Below are 22583 nucleotides of genomic sequence, written 5' to 3' on the forward strand. Positions count from 1 at the left end.
CCGAATGGCCACAACAACAACGCATCGACGGATCAAAATCGTAAAGGAAGGTTGGCAAGACTATAGCTGTTACTGGTTACACGTTTTCTCTCACTCTCTCTCCAACAGTTGCAACACATCGACAAACAACTACCGCAGCCTACATGAACTGAACTGAACTTTATATTTCCATCTGACAATTCATTATCCCCTAGACAACGATAGAGCTTGTTTCATTAGTGATTATTATTATACCTGCACTTTTAGGTTTAGTATTGCTAACGTATATTCTCTGTATATTCGCATTGATATTATTTTTGTATATTTTTACTAAAACTACTGTTGAAAATAGTATCACCAGACTCCAACGGACACTTCTATCTTTGCTGGTAAGACACCCAGTTACGGGGTACGTAACAACTTCTTCCTTACATTTTAAGACAACCACCACTTGAAACAGAACAGGACTGCAGAGGAACATCAGATGTCTGAAATTCCTGGATTTATTCTGCAGATCTATTAACCACACTGCTTCTAAATCAGCAAACTCTGCAATGTACATGCTACTGCAAACATATTAAAGGTTCATCATATTAGACACACCCTGCAATCTTCACAATGGTACATTAAAAATACTATTCCCTTATAAAATAATAAGCCTGTCCAATATATGTGTAATAAAAAGCATAATAAACAGGAACAGGAGTATGTCATTTAGTCATTCGTGCCTACTAATCAGGTCTATATGTAACTGAAGCAAGTTGCCGCTAGTCTTTACTCAAAAAGCTTTTAATAAAAGTTAGCATAGTATTTGTCTTCCTATCTGCTTGCTGCATGTTAACTTACAGTGATTCGTAAGAACATCCTAACGAAACCAAACCTTTTCAAAATTTTATCATTTAATAAGAATTCCCCCCTTATTTAAAGAGATTACTTCACATCTTTCTACAGCCAGAGACTCATTCCACCGAGATGTAACACTGAGCATCATAGGAAGTCAATCCTGCCTGTGGCCATCAAATTATACAACTCCTCCCTCAGAGTGTCAGACACCCTGAGCCAATAGGCTGGTCCTGGACTTACTTCCACTTGGAATAATTTACTTATTATTAATTAATTATTTATGGTTTTACATTGCTATATTTCTACACTATTCTTGGTTGGTGCGACTGTAACGAAACCCAATTTCCCTCAGGGGTCAATAAAGTATGTCTGTCTGTCTGCCTGTATTAGGTGCAATTTGTCATGTCTTCATCCATTCACTTGCCTGTATCTCCTCAAAAACTCTCTGCATCCTGCTCTTAGCCCAAAAATGCTACCCTGCTTTGGACAATCAGCAAATATTTGTATTCAGATCAGGAATGCATCAGGAATGCGAACATCAAGAAACCCAGCACAAATGCTTGCAACACCTTACTAAATAGTCTTTTAATCTGAAAATGTCTTGCTTATTCTTTCTGTTTCTAATCTTTTAACTGATCTACAAATGAAGTAATTTATTATCACCAACACCATCTGTTCCAACTTTATTTAATAGTATCTTATGGAGTTTATCAAGAGCTCTCTGAAAGTCCAAATACCATTAATTTCTCTTTATTTTTATTAATACTAATTCCTTTGAGCTCCTCATTCACTCCAGTGTAGAAACAGTTCTGGAGATCAAGTCCAAAGATTGCTAAAGGAATAAGAAGGAATAAGATAGGACAGGGAGCAAAGACAATGCCAGAGGTTTCAGGTTGACTTGACTTGACTAGACTAGATCTGGGCGATTTCTTCCACTTTGTCCATGAAACAGCTAAATTTCTTCTCTTTTACTACTGTACAATGTCCTGGGTATGTTACTCAAGATGGCCTCTTTGGTTTGTTACAAGTAGGAATGCTTCTTTGTCGGATAAGTGTTTCTCTCGCCGCTGTTTCACTTTAGAATGGCTGATATGGTAATTGTATTCATTTGTTAATCAATGGGGAATGTCATTGTGTCTTGTGATGCTGGGAACTTGGGGGAGGGGTTTTTGCGGGTTTTTTTGGGAGAGGCCGAGGAAGACGCTGAGGAAGGTGGATGTGTGTTGGACTGCTCGTAAGACCACCAGGGTGGTCCCAGGTGCGACGGCCGGATGGGTCGATTGGTTCGTTGATTGAGCTCCAACGAGTGCACTAAACAGACTGAACTTTGATAAGTTGGCGCCTTTTGTTTTTTTCCTTGTGTATATATATATATATATATATATATATATTGTATTGCCTACTACTTTTTTAATTTTAGTAAACTCTTTAAAGTGTATTTCATAACGGTATTTGTTGTGGGTTTGATACTGTTTGCGGGCGCGAGGCATTAACTCGATTCTCATAGCACCTGCGTGTACGGGAGGTGGGTTGGAGAGTGGCTGGATCTCCTTTTCCCCTAGACATATACCAGCCTGTTGGGTAAGGGTTACACTATCTTTTTTATTCTTTTCAAGGTGGCTGAGGTTCTGTCTGAGTCTGATCGACAGCTGCACTGGAACTGTGGTTGTTCATGGCAGTGGGTTCTTGCTCAGAAATCACTGAGCAATCTGCTTTTTGAGATCTCCAGTTTGGAGCCCAGAAAATGTATTTCTTTTGTGTGCGGCCCTGTGTTAGCAAATGTAGCTTTGTGGGAGAATGTAACATCAAGTCAGAGGAACTCTAATAAGCAACGCGACTGACTGTAACAGGGGCGAGAGGGAGTGGGCGATAACAAAATGTTGGCATGGATATTAGTTTTTGATGGACTCTGGATCATGCTCTCAGGAGACTTTGCAATTGCTTGCATGATGGGTGGTAAGCGGTTGATGTTTAAGCTGAAGCAAGGGGGGCTGAGGGTTGATGCTTCTACTGCTACTTGTGCATGGAAAGGGAGGAGGCTCTGAGGTTTTAAAGTTTTTTATCATTCATTCTTGAGGCTTTTTTCTGTTTGTGAATGTCTGTGAAGAGTAAGAATTTCAGGTTGTATACTGTATACATACTGATATTAAGTTCAGCTACTGAACCACTGAATATTTACACAGTTGACAAAATAGCATATACAACACTTCCCTTCATTAGCCAGGGTATAGAGTATAAAACAATAGTTAAACCCCAGGTGGAGTACCGTGCAGCTCTAGTCACCACACAATAATGTGTTTGAACTGTAGAGGATGTAGGGCTTCACGTGTTGACTATGATTAGTATTTCAGTTATGTGGGAAGAATGGATAGGCTAGATTTGTTTTCCTTGGAGAGAGTGTACCTGACTGAGAGTACAAAATTAGAGGCACAGATAATGTGGATAGTAAGAAACTTTTCCCCAGAGCAAAAGGTAAAACCAGAGGCCACAGGTTTTAGGTAAGGGATAGGTAGTTCAATGAGGAACTGAAAGGAGTTTTTTCCACCCTGATGATAATTGGAATCTAGAAAACACGGCCCACCTGAGGATATTTTAAGTAGTATCTAGATGAACACTTGAATAACCAAGACATAAAAGGACAGGTGTCCAGTGTTCAAATATGGGATTAGTACGATTATGCACTCAGTTGTTGGCATGAACATGGTGGGCCAAATGCCTTGTTGACATTGTGAATCCCTGTCTCAAATATGGTACAATGTAGAAGCCTCTAACTTAGTAACATCAAATGAAAATGATGGCCAGACCTACTGTATGTCCAAAATTAAAAGAATTCAGAGAAAATGGCTTCACTTTAATCTGAATTGTTTAAATCAAGTTTATTATTTAAAATCATGGAACTTCTTACCTCCAAGCGTCATCCCAGCTGCAAAACACTTTCTCAGACGACATGATGGACAGTTTTTTCTCCGTACTTTATCAATGGTACAATCATTCCTGCTGGCACATAGAAACTTGTGTTTTCCTAGGAAAGAAATGATCACATGGATGTTTGAATGGAAGCCTGTGAACCAGTGATGAAAATAAACTTAGATACAAATGAGCAGGAAAATTGGTTGCAGTGGTGAGGAAGGAATTTAAATGTATTAAAGACTGAACATTGTTATGAAGGATGAACAGCTCTGATGGGCAGAAGGGTGCAAGGTTGCCCATGTCCCCCTCCCCTGGGAGAATCACAAACTGTTACTGTTACCACACTGCTCATGAGAGAGAATGAGAAAGAGACACAGATAAGAGGAAAACAAGTGGGAACATCTGCTGCTGATAACACCGGGGGAGAGAGACCATATCATGACTCCTGTAAGGCTCACGGCTCCGGAGAGGGCTGTTTACTTGGTACCATTCTGTTCATTATAATTCCTCAGTGGACAGCCTTACTGGGCTGGTTTGATGGGCTAAGCCATTAAAAACTGATTGACACCTGAGACCCCGTGAGTAGGGATAAAAGTGAGGTCTGGGGAGACACCCCTCAGACGCACCAGGAGACACACTAGTGAGCATCAGAAACCCACGAGAAAGTGTGGGGCATTGGGGACCGAATGGATCGGTCAATTTTAACTCACAGTGTTTATAGCGAGGCCGGTGGAGGCTTGTGTGTGTGTCCACCTTTGCCTGGGTGACGAGTCCACCATGGAAGAACAGTCTAGCTAAAGGACAGAGGGGTCATACTTGAATGGCCACAACAACACATCGATGGATCAAGATCGTAAAGGAAGGTTTGCAAGACAATAGCTGTCACTGTTTGATCGCCCTCTCTCTCCAACAATTACAACACATCAACCAACAACTACCTCAGCCTGCATGAACTGAACTGACCTTTATATTTCCATATGACATTTCCTTATCCCCTAGACAACGATAGAGCTTGTTTGTTATTATTATTATACCCACACTTTTAGGTTTAGTATCGCTAACGTGTATTATCTGTATATTTGCATTGTTGATATTGATTTGTATATTTTTACTAATAAACACTGTTTTGAAAATAGTACTGGACACCAATGGACACTTCTATCTTTGCTGGTAAGACACCCAGTTACAGGGTACTTAATAACATGCTGTAAGTTCTTTGCATACGTGAAGAGAGAAGTTAATGATTCAGAAAGAAGCTCTAATGCATGGTCATCTATCTGAAAAATTAGCTTTGTTCTTCTCAATGGTTGGCATGGGCTTGATGAGCCAAAACTTTTCAACACATCACATTTTGCTTCTGGAAAAGAAATCATTTATCTGTTATGTCTTAGTCTGCTCCTCAAGAAAAAAGAAAATTACTGAAGTTCAAACCACTTTTTGCTGTTGATATTTTGAAAAAACACAAATGCTGATAAAGAATTACTACATATACAGTACTGAAAATTATGGATACTTAGAATTCAAGCAGAAAAAGTGTGATTGAAATTGCAGCCAGCTGCATTTCTAAACTAATTCTTATTGAATGAGGTAATGAACCATAGTGAATTCTGCAAATCATTAACCTGCAGACATACAGTACTCTGAATGAATTCAGAGTATTTAAATTCCACTGACAAAAATAAATATTTCTATCATGAACCAGTATATTTATTTGTAACTTTAATTAGAAACACGCTTTTGTTTTACCAGTATTTTATAAATGTCCTAGTAGAGAGGCATTGTGCTTTATGAACCTTTACACTGTAGAAGAACAAGCATGTGATCACTGGGAAGATTTGTATAGATGCTTGGAAATGGTTTTTATTCTGTGAAAAGCAATACAAAACCTCAAGAAGTTCAGACCAAGGAATAAAGAGGATGCAGAGAGGGCAATCCCTTTGAAAGCTTGAAACTTTAAATAGCTTTCTATTATTTAGAAGCAATCATTAATTATCAAATGTACTCTGAAATATCTAATTCCTATTGTGAACAGATGGAAGGTTTAAGCCCAGGAGTTCTAGCAATACAGTACTATACTCAGGTACAGCTGGAGGTGTGGACTACTGCTCAGGAATGAAGCAGAATAGAAATTGTCAGAGAAATGTGTCCAAGGAACCATCTTAACTGGAAACTCAAGAAACAAATGGGGTTCAGTGGCAATTGGGCAGCAAAGATAAATTCTAAAATATTGGTTCTTTGTATTTCTGCTTTGTGCTTTAAAGAATTTCAGAAGGCAACTGAAACTGACCCAAGTTGGTTTTCAAACTTACAAGTTTTACTTGGAAGTTTGGAGAGAATGGTTAAAGTTCATGCTTTAGACGTACAACAGGACAACCTAAAAGTCAAGACCAGCAGGAAGCAGCCAAAATAGTCACCACAGCAACACCTCCAGGCTCAAAGACCACGCACAGAGAACTCAGGTAGAAGGGTAATCAATGTGTAAGAACAATAGTGAAACATGTTGGAAGTACGCCATTGTGAAAATATTCTAAGTTAATGGTCGCCAACTCATCCATTGCGATCGACTAGTTGATCTTTGAGACATCCCCAGTAGATCCCAAAAAAAAGAAAAATAAATACACAACATACTGTTGAGAGATTGTTTCTGGGTTGTGGGGTTTTAGTTCAGTTCTTTCTGCCCAGTGTACATATGTGTAGCTCCCCCGCACTACACAGTGTACTTCAGTGGTCCCCAACCACCGGGCCACGAGGAAACGATAGGAGTCAGCTGCACCTTTCCTCATTCCCTCTCATGCCCACTGTTGAACTTGAACGCACACGAGGTCATCGGTCACCTAACCACAGTGACACCCTTGCGCCAGGGATCACTGGTTGGCCTCGGGCGGCCAGCGGAAAGCACCGTTGCTACCGGCCTGGAGCGCAGACAGATGGGCGCTGCCTCTAAACCTGTTTAACACACTGAATGGTCGTGGGGAATCCAGTGCTAAAATATTCGCAGACGACCCAATTTGGGCTCAAGGTTTCATAAGCAGCAGAGCAGCTACTGCGCTGCAATTTACTGAAACAAACTTTTGTCAGAAGATAGATCCTACAAGGGGGGGCTGGCGTGGCCCTGTCACTCCCCTCACTCAGTCGGTCACTCTCTCTGGACTGCAGCCCCAGCATGGGGACCTCCGGCCCTAACTTTATCCTCTCACCCAACCCATGACCAACTGCACCTGGCCAAGGCGTCTGGCGGCGGGCGGGCAGGAAGCTGCAGTTCGGGCCCGGAGGCTGTCTAATGAGGCAATGAAGCCCTCAAAACTGAGTCCAAATACCCTGCACTTAAAGACAAACCCATTGAGCTTTCTCAGTGGAAAAAATGTGAGCAAGCGGGACAACAGGTAAGTGCCGAGAGCCACGTAAACTAAATTGCGGAATAGACTGGACATAAGGAACCTGCTTAGAGTATCACTGTATTCCCGTCGTGTTTAACAACATCCCATCAGCTGGTCTGTGGTGCAAAAAAAGGGGTGGGTACACCTGGTGTTCATACATTATTTCTACTTCCAGGTCGCAGGGTTTTACTTCCGGTCTTTTCTGCCCCGGTGCACATGCGTGTAACTAATTGATCTGGGCTCAATCTTGCCTCTTAGTAAGTCTGAGGTACGGGATCTTGGGCTTAAAAAGGTTGGTGACTATTATTCTAAGTAATTCAACTTAAGAATTCATGTTTGCCATATTGCTGTTACTGATAAATCTTAAGGGCTGTAAAAATTCAAATGGCAATTCTAACTTCACAATATTTTTCTCTTACACAATTTACTGCTCCCTTTCAGCCCCATTCTCTTGCCTTCTCCCAATAACCTTTGTCACCCCTACTAATCAAGAACTTAATATTTTCGGTGTTAAATATACCCAATGACTTGGTCTTCACAGCCATTTCTGTCAAAGAACTTTACAGATTCCCATCCCTTTGGCTAAAGAAATCCCCCCTCATCTCAGCTCTACAAGGACATAATTATACTCTGTGGCTGTGCCCTCTGATCTTAAGACACCCCTGTACTGTATCTAGGGCTTTCACTATTCAAAGCCACACACAAAAATGCTGGAGGAACTCAGTAGGTCAGGCTTCATCTATGGAAATGAAAAAACAGTCGATGTTTCGGGCAGAGACCCCTCTTTCAGTATTCAGCAAGTTTCAAGATACTCCATCATCCTTCTAAATCTCCAGTGGGTACAGTCTAAGAGAACCACCAAATGTTCCTCAAATGTTAACTCTTGCATCCTCAGGATCAGGACCCTCTTCAATGTCAGCACATTCTTCCTTAGATATGGATCCCAAAACTGCTCACAATGTCCTAAATGTGGTCTGACCACTTCCTTATAAAGCCTCAGTATCACATCCTTGTTTTTATATTCTAGTCCTCTCAATATTGTTACGAATGTGCCACAACTCTGAAGGGCCGAAGGGTAAAACATAGCCCCCTCCTTTCTGAGAATCGCAACATCACTATTAAGTCAGTTCAGGAGACCCAGGAAATGAGAGAAAGACATGCAGAATCCACAAAGAGTTTGGAATGTATCCTGGCCTCCGAAAGGTGGAACCATTTATACCGGCTATTGTCTCTTGGAGACAGAATTGTGTATTGAATCCTGTACGATGCATCGAAGCCCCAGGCAATGAACCGAGAGGGGATTGGTGGAGGGATTGCATCATCCCAACTTGACTGACATCTGAGATCCTGTGAATCAGGATAAAAGAGGGTCTGTGGGAACAGCCCCTCAGACGCACCAGAAGAAACGCTGGAACTCCTGTAACAGCGTAATAGTGAAAGCCGGTGGAAACCGCCCATGTGCGTCCCTTTCCATTTGCCTCAGAATTGGTGGGTCTTGCCACTGAAGCACAGCTTTAGCTAACCAAAAAGGGGAAACCAGTCCCCCAACGACTCTCGAAGGATTGACATCATAAAAGGAATGGGCAAGTTAAACCTCCGTTTTTCTCTCCAACCAAAGAAGGCTGCAGCCTACAGCTTGAATGAACTAAAGTGACTTTTATATTGCCATTAGACAATACATTATCCCCTAGACAACGATAGAGTTATTTCTTATTGATTATTATTATACCCGCGCTTTTAGATTTAGTATTGATGACGTATATTATCTGTATGTTTGCATTGATATTATTTTTGTGTATTTTATCAATAAATACTGTTAAAATAGTACCATCAGACTTCAACGGACCTCTCTATCTTTGCTGGTAAGTGACCCAGTTATGGGGTATGTAACAATATGAATGTTAACATTGTATTTGCCTTTCTAACTACCAACTCAGCCTGCAAATCAACATTTAGGGGATCCTGCACTAGGACTTTGAATTTCCTTTCTACCTCCGATTTCTGAATTCTATCCCCATTTAGAAAACAGCACACACCTTTATTTCTTCTATTGAAAGGTATGACCATACACTATATCCAACTGCTACTCCTTTGCCCATTTTCCTGGTCTATTGAAGTCCTTGTGCAGACTCCTTGCTTCTTCAACTCTATCAGCCTCTCCAGCTAGCTATATCTCAACTGCAAATTTAGCCACAAAGTCATCAATTTTATCATCCAAATTATTAGCACATAACATGAAAAGTAGCAGATCCAACACAGACCCCTTCAGTCAACCAGAAAAGACCTTGTTTATTCCCACACTTTGCTTCCTGCCAGTCAGCCAATCTTCTAGCCATATCCATCCCTTACCTGTAATACCATGGGCTCCTCTCTTGTTTAGCAGCCTCATGTGTGGCACTTTATCAAAAGCCTTCTGAAAATAGAAATAAACAATATCCACTGCCTTTCCTTTTGTTTATTCAGCTTGGTAACTTCTCAAATTACTCCAACAGATTTGTCTGAAAGATCGCGAGTTAACATAGCCATAGTTGACTATGGCTTATTATCATCTACTTCCAAATACCCCAAAACCTCATCCTTAATAATAGACTTTACTGTATGCTTCGAGTATTAACAAATTCTACTGTATGTTGTACAGTGAGTCACAGTCTAAAGCTGAAGTTGCAACATATTGTGACGTTCTGGGTCGGGCCATGGTTGACTGTCTGCCCCTGCATTTCTAATGACCAATACCGTTTATTGTTTTTGTGTTAAAATGATTTTGTGGGATTATGGTGGGAATTTCCAGTTTGTTTATTGTTACATTTTAGCTTGGGTTGCACAGTTATTTGCTTATGTATTTGTGGGTCACTCTAACTGTAACCGGGGTGTGTGATGGTCACCTTCCCCATCTGTGTGTGACTGGTTGGGTTCACTCTCTGGGTCATGGTGCCTGGTCTGTTGACTCCCAGAAGTGACAGCTTACTGGTTGAGTTGTATTCGGCTCTGTGGAACCGGATGGGCCCTGACCTGCTGGAAGTGTACAACGCTACGCTCCTGGCAGGCAGCATGTCAGAATCTACAAACATATGAGTAAGGGCATCATCACCTTCATCTACAAGCAGAAGGGGGAGAGGGAAGACATTAGAAATTGGAGGCCCATCTCACTCCTGAATGTGGACTACAAGATCCTGTCCAAGGCTATCGCCAACAGGGTCAAGTCTGCACTGGAGCAGGTGATCCATCTGGACCAAACCTGTGCTGTACCGGGCAGGAAGATCTCAGACAGCCTCGCGCTGCTGAGGGACACCATCGCCTACGTGCAGGACAGGAGGGTGGATGCCTGCCTGGTCAGCTTGGATCAGGAGAAAGCCTTCAACAGGGTATCGCACACGTACATGGTGGATGTACTCTCCAAAATGGGATTTGGGGAGGGAATCCGGAATTGGATCAAACTGCTGTACATGGACATTTGTAGTGCAGTCCAGATCAATGGGTGGGAAACAGACAGCTTCCCCATCAGGTCTGGAGTCAGGCAGGGCTGCCCTCTCTCCTGTCTTGTTTGTGTATTGCATAGAACCCTTTGCCGAAGCCATCAGGAAGGATGAGGACATATGAGGGGTGACGCTGCCAGGCAGTGGAAGGGCCCAAGTTAAAACCTCCCTGTACATGGACAATGTCACCGTCTTCTGCTCTGATCTGAGATCAGTTTGCAGGCTGATCAGCATCTGTGAACAGTTCAAGCAGGCGTCGTGGACCAGGGTCAACCGCACGAAGAGCAAAGCCATGCTCTTCGGCAACTGGCCCGACTGATCCAGTCCGATCCCTCCCGTATGCCCCGAACATCGTCTCCACCCCCCCCCCCCCTGCCCACGGGAGGACTGCAGTGAGGAGGAGTCAGTGACCCACCTCTTTGCACACTGTGGGTTCGTGGAGGAGGTGTGGAGGAGGATGGAAGGGACAGTGTCGAGGTTCATTCCCAGCAGCTGTGTAACAGAGGACTCTCTGATCTATGGACTGTTCTCGGGGACGCACACCGAGACCAACATCCAGTGCAGCTGGCAGATCATCAACTCAGTGAAAGATGCTCTTTGGTCGGCCTGAAACTTGATGGTCTACCAGCACACAGAGATGTCCGTGTGAGAATGCTGCCGACTGGCACATTCTTGGCTGCAGGAGTACGTGCTGAGAGATGCACTCAAACTCAGTGCAGCCACCACAAGGGCCCGGTGGGGAAGGACTCCAGTCTAGGGTTCTTCTCCTGCAGGAGTTGAGGGGTGGGGGGGGGGGGGGGCAGGCCGTATACCCCTAAACACGTGTTTGTAAATATGGAATAACAGAGTGCCATGTGGGTGGTGAAAATGTAAAGACAGCAATGGAAACAGTTGTAAAGGATTGAAAGTCATTGAATGGTTTATTGTATATAATTTTATTTTTGAATAGAGTATATTTTGTTTGATAAAAAAATAATATGGTTGTTGAGTTAAAGAGCTTCCTTGTCTGTCATTATGGACCAAATGCTCACAATATTATAGTTGCCTAGCAGTTAAGCTTTCAAAGTTCAGAGTGAACTTATTATCGAAGTACTTATGTATCACCATATATAACCCTGAGATTCGTTTTCTTGTAGCATATTCAATAAATCTAATGACCATAATAGAATTAATGAAAGATTGCACCAACTTGGGTGTTCAACCTGTGTGCAAAGGATAACAAACTGTGCAAATACCAAGGAATAAAAAGAAATAATAATAGTAAATAAATAATAAAGAGAACATTAGATGTGGTGTCCTTGAATATGAGTCCATAGGTTGTGCATTTCCATTTTATATTTGTTTTGTTAAAAAAAATTGATCTTCTGTACTATAGATTGGGATTGTAAAGTAAAATACATTCTTGTGCGATTTTTAAAGAATGGTGTTAACCTTAGGTCTACCCTGTCTTTTGAAAATGTTGCACTAAGAAATTTGTGTCTACCTGCTAAATTACCTTTATTTACTTTGTTCTTTAATTAAAAAGTTTTTTAACAGAATTAAATGCAGCTGTTAAAAATCCCACAGCAGTATTTGATGATCAGTGTTTAAAATATTTAGAACAACATTATTTCAACTGATCTTTTCAGAGGTGTTGAAGGAATGGCTAACGCATTTGACCAGACATTGTGTATAAAGTTTCATTATTAATTATTTTACATTCTCAAATCCAGTAAACCATTATTTTCTGTGCTTGTCCACAATCAATAACTCTTTGCATCCTTCTCTGTTCAAAATGTTTCAGTTTTCAGTTGTATTTGTAATTCTGTTACAAATGCCAGCTTTTAAAGGCTTTTAAAGCTCTTAATAAAATGGAATATGCTGACATGAGAAAAAGTCAGCAGTAAACAGGCTAGAGTACTCTTTCATAAAGAACATCTTAAATGAAAATTCTTTGCAGAAAGCAAAATAGCATATTGAAATAATTAAGATGAAATGTTAAATACTCAAACTGCTGTTAACTGTTTTAACAACACTGCACAGTTTGAGATGTTCATGGTGGAATAGCATGCTCTGGTCACAAAGCAAATAGAATACACTGTTTTCAGTACTAGAATCCATGGCATGAAAGAAATACTAGAGTCCTGGAAGTAACACACCCTGAACCCACAGTAATAAGCAAAACTAAAATTAGGATGGTTACAGATTTATTTTTTTCCTCTGAAGAACATTAATGAAGCAGCTCTTGCAACTAACTATCTGGTAGATTTAAGGTTGAGTAGTGAAAATATTTTTATTTTAATTCCAGATTCATTTGATTACTTGAAAATTTTCCTTAACTGTTAAACTGGAGTGTGTATTAATGACTCTTGATCAATGGCCCAGAACTCCAACTGCTAATCCAGTAATTTAACTGCATTACCCATATTGATTTATCACTATTACCATTCCTATTATTTCCCCAATTTTCCTGTTCTTTTCAAAGATCCTTAAGCTTGGAAGACTTTACATCTAATGATATTCAGGCTGTCAAAAGGACTGCTTAAAGGCTGTAATATTTATTAGCCTTTTCTTCCCAAAAGTTAGGAATCAAGTCTATAATTTACTTCCTACAGTTGTCAGTATATGTGTCGGATCACTAATCCAGATAACAGGCTTCAGTCTATTTGTTCTGCTGGTCTAATTTGCATAATACTGATTTGCTGAGTACCAGTTTTTTTTATTGTAGAAAACACTAAGCAGAAACTGCATTAAAACCTTCATTACAGATTTGGGGAATGTGTTAGAGAGGAAAAAAAAGAAAATAAACAAACTCTCCCATGGATCGTATCAGCTGTAATTTAAAGGAACAATAATAATGTGGAACACTGTTTTGCCCCAAATTTCAGAATCAGAAACAAAAATTTGTTTTCTGGATGGAAAATTCTCATTATCTAGATGCATGAACATTTCTCTCAGTTCTAAAATTTTAGCCTAACTCTTGTTTACATATACTAATAGAAAGTCTTTTTCCATCTTCTTATTCTCAATAAACACCAATGAAGTATATGCTTTCCCTTTACCATTAGGCTAAAAGTTGTCACTCGGATCCCCATTTTAAATCTGATAGCAAAAGTCCAGACATTTCCATCATAGCAAAATTGACAACTAGGAGGACACTTGTCTCCATCACTTTTGCACATGCCAAGGGAAATCTCACATGCAATTGTGGCTGCTGTGTACATCCCTCCCTCTGCCAACCCGACATTGGCGTGTAACATCTTTCACGCCGTCATAGCTGGACTACAAACCCAGCACCCAAGTGCCCTCATTACCATCTTGGGTGACTTCAACCATGTTACCATGGCTAGAACACTGCCCAACTTCATGCAGTATGTGAGCTGTACAACCAGAGGGGAGAGGACCCTGCACTTGATGTATGCTAACATTAAGGATGCTTACAGCTCCTCTCCCATCCCCCCACTGGGAAGGTCAGATCATAACCCGGTGCATCTCAAACCCTGCTACATGCCTCTGGTGAAGAGTAAACCTGCAACCTCGAGGTCACATGAACCCACGATTCATCTGTTGTCAGTCCCCAACCAACACATACTCTACTCTCCCCTCCTACTCCTCCTCACAGCCCCCCACCCTGCTCTCGTGACTATACCCCTCCCTCACCTGAAACCACCACAGTGGGCTTCACAGCTGAACAAGTGAGAAGACAGCTGAAACGTCTCCACCCAAGCAAGGCTGCAGGCCCGGATGGGGTCAGCCCCAGGGTGCTCAAAACCTGTGCCCCCCAGCTATGTGGAGTACTTCACTATGTCTTCAACCTGAGCCTGAGTCTCCAGATGGTTCCTGTGCTGTGGAAGATGTCCTGCCTCGTCCCTGTACCGAAGACGCCGCCACCCAGTGGCTCCAATGACTACATTGGAGGTGGCACTGACCTCCCACATCATGAAGACTCTGGAGAGACTTGTTTCTAGGGCAGCTCCGGCCTATGGTTAGGCCACACTTAGACCCCTCCAGTTCGCCTATCAGCCCCGACTAAGAGTTGAGGATGCCATCGTCTACCTGCTGAACCGTGTCTATGCCCACCTGGACAAGCCGGCGAGCACAGTGAGGGTCATGTTTTTTGACTTCTCCAGTGCGTTCAATACCATCCGCCCTGCTCTGCTGGGTGAGAAGCTGACAGTGATGCAGGTGGATGCTTCCCTGGTGTCATGGATTATTGATTACCTAACTGGCAGACCACAGTACGTGTGCTTGCAACACTGTGTGTCAGACAGAGTGGTCAGCAGCACTGGGGCTCCACAGGGGACTGTCCTATCTCCCTTTCTCTTCACCATCTACAACTCGGACTTCAACTACTGCACAGAGTCTTGCCATCTTCAGAAGTTTTCTGATGACTCTGCCGTAGTTGGATGCATCAGCAAGGGAGATGAGGCTGAGTACAGGGCTACGATGGGAAACTTTGTCACATGGTGTGAGCAGAATCATCTGCAGCTTAGTGTGAAAAAGACTAGGGAGTTGGTGGTGGACCTGAGGAGGGCTAAGGCACCGGTGACCCCTGTTTCCATCCAAGGGGTCAGGGTGGACATGGTGGAGGATTACAAATACCTGGGGACACAAATTGACAATAAACTGGACTGGTCAAAGAACACTGAGGCTATCTACAAGAAGGGCCAGAGCCATCTCTATTTCCGGAAGAGACTGAGGTCCTTTTGCCGGACAATGCTGAGGATGTTCTTACGAGGCTGTCATGGCCAGTGCTACCATGTTTGCTGTTGTGTGCTGGGGCAGCAGGCTGAGGGTAGAACCAACAAACTCATTCGGAAGGCCAGTGATGTTGTGGGGCTGGAACTGGACTCTCTGATGGTGGTGTCTAAAAAGAGGATGCTGTCCAAGTTGCATGCCATCTTGGACAATGACTCCCATCCACTCCATAATGTACTGGTTAGGCACAGGAGTACATTCAGCCACAGACTCATTCCACTGAGATGTAACACTGAACATCATAGGGAGTCATTCCTGCCTGTGGCCATCAAACTTTACAACTCCTCCCTCGGAGTGTCAGACACTCTGAGCCAATAGACTGGTCCTGGACTATTTTCCACTTGACACGATTAACTTATTATTATTTATAGTTTAATATTGCTATATTTCTACACTATTCTTGGTTGGTGCGGCTGTAACGAAACCCAATTTCCCTCAGGATCAATAAAGTATGTCTGTCTGTAAAAGACTGCAAAGTAAGTCAGACACAGCTTATGGTTTTCAGGCTCTGAGGCTACAAACTGCAATTACTATTCAGTTAACTCTAGCTGAGCACACTCCATGTACTTGGTTCTCATAAATAGCAACACATGTAGACATGGTGGTAAAGATGGTAAAATTTTATTTAAAGCCTTATACAATGAAGGCAAGAGTCAGAACATCACAATACTTTAGTCAGCACCCTTATTGCTTATTTATTATTATTTCTTTTTATATTTGGGAAGCTTGTTCTCTTTTGCACAATGGATGAACATCCAAATTGGTAGTTTTTCATTGATTCCATTACGGTTATTATTCTATTATGGATTTATTGAGTATGCCCGCAAGAAAATGACTCTCAGGATTGTATACGGTGATATACGTACTTTGATAATTTTTCGTAAATGAGCCCAGTTGAAGGGTCTGTTTTCATGCCGTATAACTTATTGAGAGAGATCAGGCACTTGGTTCTGTTTTGAGGAGGAATTTCTCTGCAGATTCCAAATCCAATCTTTGTTGTGCCTAATTTATTTTTCAATGCGATCATGATTTCCATTTGATAATGATCGATCAATGTATAGTGTGTACATTAAAGACAAGTACAAGTTCCTTTGATAAATCTAACTAGGAACGTACAAAGGCACAATCTTTGGAATCAATGCTGATATCAATCCCTACCAATCTAAAGTTTTGAAATTATAACTTCATAATCTGCATCTGAATTACAAATTACGGAAAAATCTCAGTTATATAAACTTTTAACATAAATATCTTATATACTAAATGGGTAATTCAAAATTGGGACTAAAAATTAGATAATTTCACATCAGCAGGCCTTTTAATACAAATCAGGATGACCTAGGTTGCCACAATAAAAGAGTGAGATAAGTAACTTGGTGTTTGTACCTTCTGCTGCCCTCTTGAAGAACACTTTACAACTACCACAGGTGAGTGCTCCATAATGACATCCAGATGCCTCGTCACCACAAATGAGACATGTTTTCTGAGGCTGGAAAAAGTAGTCCATCTGAAGACCAAGGTTCCTTGTGTTATCCAATCTTACATGAAAAAAAAACAAAATACATGTCATTAAATTTATTCTAGACATAGTGTCGGAACCAGTTTGTTCAGAAACATTACCATGACAATGAATAATTCAATTTTCTTCAAACTGAATGGATGTATTCTGTAATCACTTCTGAATAAAAGTATCAAACTAGAATCCTCAAATAAATTATACTGTTTTATTCTACTGCCATAAAATAATTGATAAAATAAAACATCAGTGAGAAACCAAAGAAAGCTGCAACCTCGAATGTTCAAATCATTTTCTTATTCTTCAATATATATCGTTAAAGATAGCTTGGAGTTAGAGGGAAACAGAATTACTGGTATGTGACTGTTTTTCCTCCACTGTTATAAGATGTTATAAATGGTTATCTAGTATGATAAGATGTACTCTTGATCTCACAATATAATTATGATCTTGAATCTTACTGTTTATCTACACTGCACTTTCTCTGTAGCTGTGGCACCTTATTCTGTATTGTTATTGTTTTACCTTGTTTGACCTCAGTGCACTGTGTAGTCATTTGATTTGTACGGACAGTATGCAAGACAAGCTTTTTAGTGCATCTCCAAACCAATTCCAATTCTAATTTTACTGTTAAGTAAGAAAAATTAATCACATAGCTATTTATAAAATCTGGGACAGTATTTTCTGATCATCTAGTGGGAAAACCCAAAGGTTTAGAAAAACTTACATTTGGGTACACCACATACAATGTAGTTTGATTAAGTGCCAACTGTATAACACAGTTTACTAAGTTGTCTCAATATTCTCATTAAACCCTTTCTCTAAGACTTGAACTTCGATTGAATATTTTTCATTCAAAACAGCCAAAGGATTTTAATAATGTGAAAAATCTCCAATATTCAAAAAAGGATGAGGTTCCTCATATTTTATTTGTAGCCCAGATACTAGCAAGTTATTGATTACATCACCATTATCAAACCAAGTTGTATGAACTCACAGCAAATGCATCATCGAATGACTCCGACTATAATATGACTTTCACTTAACAAAGTCAGTGATGCGAAAAAAATGTTAGATTTTAAATTCAGAAACTGGATGATTAAGGTAATGGAGACTGAGCTTTTCAGTTTTGTTACAGCAGCTGGGCTTAGCTTACACAAATCAAGAAAAAAACTGAAATATTTATTTTAAAAAAGACAAACACAAAATTAAAACAACACACACAAAATGCTGGTGGAACACAGCAGGCCAGGCAGCATCTATAGGGAGAAGCGCTGTTGACATTTCGGGCCGAGACCCTTTGTCAGGACTAACTGAAAGGAAAGACAGTAAGAAATTTGAAAGTATTGGGGGGGAGGGGGAAATGCAAAATGATAGAAGACCGGAGGGGGTGGGATGAAGCTAAGAGCTGGAAAGGTGATTGGCGAAAGTGATACAGAGCAGCAGAAGGGAAAGGATCATGGGACAGGAGGCCTCAGGAGAAAGGAAGTTGGTGGGGGAGGGGGGGGGGAGCACCAGAGGGAGATGGAGAGCAGGCGAACAACTAAATATGACAGGGATGGGGTAAGAAGGAGAGGAAGGGCATTAATGGAAGTTAGAGAAGTCAATGTTCATGCCATCAAGTTGGAGGCTACCCAGCCGGTATACAAGGTGTTGTTCCTCCAACTTGAGTTTGGATTCATTTGGACAATAGAGAATGCCATGGATAGACATATCAAAATGGGAATGGGACGTGGAATTTAAATGTGTGGCCACACAAAACTAATTTGCTTCTCGCACCTTTCATTCAAAGATCTGGCTTGATCACTCTCTTCTGGTAGCTCAAGTACAGCACCAAGAACAATTAGTTCCAATCATCCTTGATAGCTGCACCCTTGCATGGATGTTCAGACATGCTGGATAAAGGTGACAGATGACATATACCGTAAAGAAGCCTTCTCAACCACTCTTATTCTGCCGCTTAATGCTACAATCCCTGCTGCAGTTGTTAATGCCACACTTTCATCTTTATTCTACTTAGTTGAAGGTAACAAGAGCAATACCTTTTATAAACTGAATGCTATTTAGCTGACCAGTGCACTAGAAAATAGCAACACTGGAAATCACAAGTAATATCAATTACACTATCTCAGCAGCTGCTGTATGCCAGTAATCCAAGAGGCTGTAGGTGCTTACATGCTTGAATTCCAGAGTTTCTAAATCTCCAAGCCATCTCACCAAGTTTTAGTAAATTCCCTATTTGGGGAAAAAATTGGTTCCAATTTCATTAGACTCCAAACTGCATGTAGTTCCTGATCGTCCAGCTGCTTACAGTCAGAGCCTCTCGCGGCTTTGAATCTTTCCTTGGGAAAATTGGCAGCAGATAAGAAATCAAGACGGAAGTGTAGTTCGCTTAATTTTTTAATTCTTTAGTGGTAGCTCAAAATCCTCCATAAACATCTCTACACAATTCACTCTGTATATTCCTCTTAAATTTTTAATATCATTCCTAATTTATAAATATGACCACTTTAGGTGCTTGGAGAAGTCTGTAATTCTTTTGTCTGAGGCTTTTATAATTTTAAAACACGACTATAACATTCTCTCTCAGTTTGTCTTACTCTGCAGAGAAGATAATAGCAACTTCACTTGTCTAATTAGCTTAAATGTTAGGATCAATCATGTAGTCCTCTCTATACAGGCATCCAATAACTATAATTTTTGAAAAAGCACTATCAAAAGTGTACATTGTATTCCAGAAGTGGTCTCAATGGAGCTAAATACAGTTTTAAAATCTCAATGGTTCTTGATACATCTTTTTAAATTGCAAGATCTTTCCTGTTCCAATTCCTCGGATGCACATTCCCACAACATGCAATATATATATCAACTTCCCTTCACTATATCTCACAAGCTCATAGGTCTCTGCATTAGATTTTATTTGCCACCATTTGCTCACCAAATGAGCTTGTCAAGATCATTATAAGGTTATACACAATGTTTACTTGTAATTTGCTACCATTCACAATAGAAATTACTTACAAAGTGTATACTTTGGACTATTCCTTCTCCCAAATACTAAATGCGGGGCTTCACATTGGTCCTGCATGTTGAATACCAACCAACCACAATTATTTTATTCCTTCCCATGTTCTTGAAACTTACAGAATTAAGAGTGAGAAGTGCCAAATGCCTCTTAACATTCATCCTATCTATATAATCTAAAAAGCACTTGCTAATAAACTAATCAAGTATAGCAAAGCACTCCAAATACCTTAACAGAACAACAGATCTAGTCTATTATTCATTAATGTGAAACATATCCCAAATTTTTCAAAATGGGATACACAATCTATGCAACATGACCTTTCACTCCACATTGATCTCTGATATACATTCTCAAACATTTTATGTTCTTTGCAAATAATTTATAAAACATTATATACTATTAATTGCACACAATCTATTTACATACAAGATAATTAGGTTTGCTCATTTACAATCAGCCACATTTCAGAAATAGATTATTCTATACTTGCAATTGAGTTCGTTCTTCTCTATCCACCTAAAGTCATAAAGTATGTGTGTGAGATCATTTTCTGTGCTCAGTGTCTGATAATGGGAGGTCCTGGACACTCCCAGCCTCCCGGATGACCACATCTGCACAAGGTGGATCAAGCTGCACTTGATGACCTTTGTCTGGTCTGGTGAAGAGGTGATGAAGAGGAGCTGCAGGCAGGTAGTCACCCTAGTCCACAAGAGACAGAGAAGTGGATAACAATCAGGAGAGGGAAGCGCAAGAAACAGGTACTAGAGAGTACCCTAGTGGCTGTCCCCCTTAACAATAAGTATTCCTGCTTGAGTACTGTTGGGGTGGGGGGGAGGGAGGGAGAAGATGGCCAACCTGGGGAAAGCAACAGTGGTCGTGCCTCCGGCACAGAATCTGGCCCTGTGGTTCAAAAGGGTAGGGAAAGGAAGAGGATGGCAGCAGTGTCAGCAGTTTCTATATTTAGGGGCTCAGACAGGCGATTCTGCGAACGCAGGAAAGAAACGTGGATGGTAGTTTGTCTCCCAGGTGCTAAGGTCCAGGATGTTTCTGATCATGTCCATGATATCTTGAAGTGAGAAGGAGAACAGCTAGAGGTCATGGTACATATTGGTACCAACGACATAGTTAGGAAAAGGGAGGAAGTCATGAAAATAGACTACAGGGTGTTAGGAAAGAAGTTGAGAAGCAGGACCTCAGAGGTGGTAATCTCGGGATTACTGCCTGTGCCACATAATGGTGATCATAGGAATAGAATGAGGTGGAGGATAAATGTGTGTACTGAGGGATTGAAGCAGGGGGCAGGGATTCAGATTCCTGGATCATTGGGACCTCTTCTGGGGCAGGCGTGACCTGTTCAAAAAGGACGGGTTGCACTTGAATCCGTGGGGTTCCAATATTCTGGTGGAAAAGTTTGCTAAGGCAATTGGGGAGAGTTTAAACTAGAATTGCTGGGGGGTGGGAACTGAACTGAAGTAACAGGGGAAAGGGATGTTGGCTCACAAATAGAGATATGGAGACAGTGCAAAAGTAAGGATAGGCATATGATAGAGAAGGGATGCACTCAGTCTGATGGTTTGAGATGTATCTATTTTAATGCAAGGAGTATCATGAATAAAGCCGATGAGCTTAGAGTGCGGATCAGCACTTGGAGCTATGATGTTGTGGCCATTACAGAGACTTGGATGGTGCAGGGGCAGAAATGGCTACTTCAAGTACCAGGCTTTAGATTGTTTCAGGAAGGATAGGAAGGGAGGCAAAAGAGGTGGGGGCATAGCACTGGTTATCAGAGATAGTGTCACTGCTGCAGAAAAGAAGGAAGTCATGGAGGGGTAGTCTACGGAATCTCTGTCGCTGTAAGTTAGGAATAGGAAGGAGTCAATAACTCTACTGGGTGTTTTTATAGACCATCCAATAGTAACGCGGACATCGAGAAGCAGATAGGGAGACAGATTCTGGAAAGGAGTAATAACAACAGGGTTGTTGTGGTAGTGAGGGGCTTAGATGGGGTAGAGTTCGTTGACACAATATGTAGACAAGCCTACAATAGGAGAGGCTGTACTTGATCTGGTACTGGGAAATGAACCTGGTCAGGTGTCAGGTCTCTCAGTGGGAGAGCGTTTTGGAGACAGTGATCACAATTCTAACTCCTTTACCAGAGCATTAGAGAGGGATAGGAACAGGAAATAGGATAGGTTTGGAAATTGTTTAATTGGAGTAAGGGGAAATATGAGGCTATCAGGCAGGAACTTGGAAGCATAAATTGGAAACAGATGTTATCAAGGAAACGTACTGAAGACATGAGGCAAACGTTCAGGGGATATTTGCGTGGGGTTCTGAGTAGTTAAGTTCCAATGAGACAAGGAAAGGATGGTGGGGTACAAGATACGTGGTGTACAAAGGCTGTTGTAAATCTAATCAAGAAGAAAAGAAGAGCTTACGAAATGTTCAAAAAACTGGATAATGATAGAGATCTACATGATTATAAGGCTAGCAAGAAGTAGCTTAAGAATGAAATTATGGGAGCCAAAAGGGGACATGAGAAGGCATTGGCGGACAAGATTAAGGAAAACCCCAAAGCATTCTACAGATATGTGAAGAGCAAGAGGATAGGACATGAGGGAATAGGACCAATCAAGTGTGACAGTGGAAAAGTGTGTATGGAACCAGAGGAAATAGCAGAGGTACTTTATGAATACTTTGCTTCAGTATTCACGACGGAA

The 22583-nt window shown here is 41.2% G+C and overlaps 1 protein-coding gene across 4 annotated transcripts in view; it reads right to left on the reverse strand.

The window, feature by feature from the left end:
• Positions 1-22583, reverse strand: part of ar (androgen receptor) — a 190067-nt gene that overhangs the window by 102871 nt on the left and 64613 nt on the right. For all 4 annotated transcript variants that reach the window (XM_059976808.1, XM_059976807.1, XM_059976810.1 and 1 more), the window contains 2 exons: positions 16706-16857; positions 3728-3844 (listed from right to left, as the gene is read on the reverse strand). In XM_059976808.1, coding sequence (XP_059832791.1) covers positions 3728-3844; positions 16706-16857 — 269 coding nt within the window. The remainder of the gene's footprint in view (positions 1-3727; positions 3845-16705; positions 16858-22583) is intronic.

Source organism: Hypanus sabinus, chromosome 8, assembly GCF_030144855.1.
Source record: "Hypanus sabinus isolate sHypSab1 chromosome 8, sHypSab1.hap1, whole genome shotgun sequence".
NCBI classification, from domain to species: domain Eukaryota; kingdom Metazoa; phylum Chordata; class Chondrichthyes; order Myliobatiformes; family Dasyatidae; genus Hypanus; species Hypanus sabinus.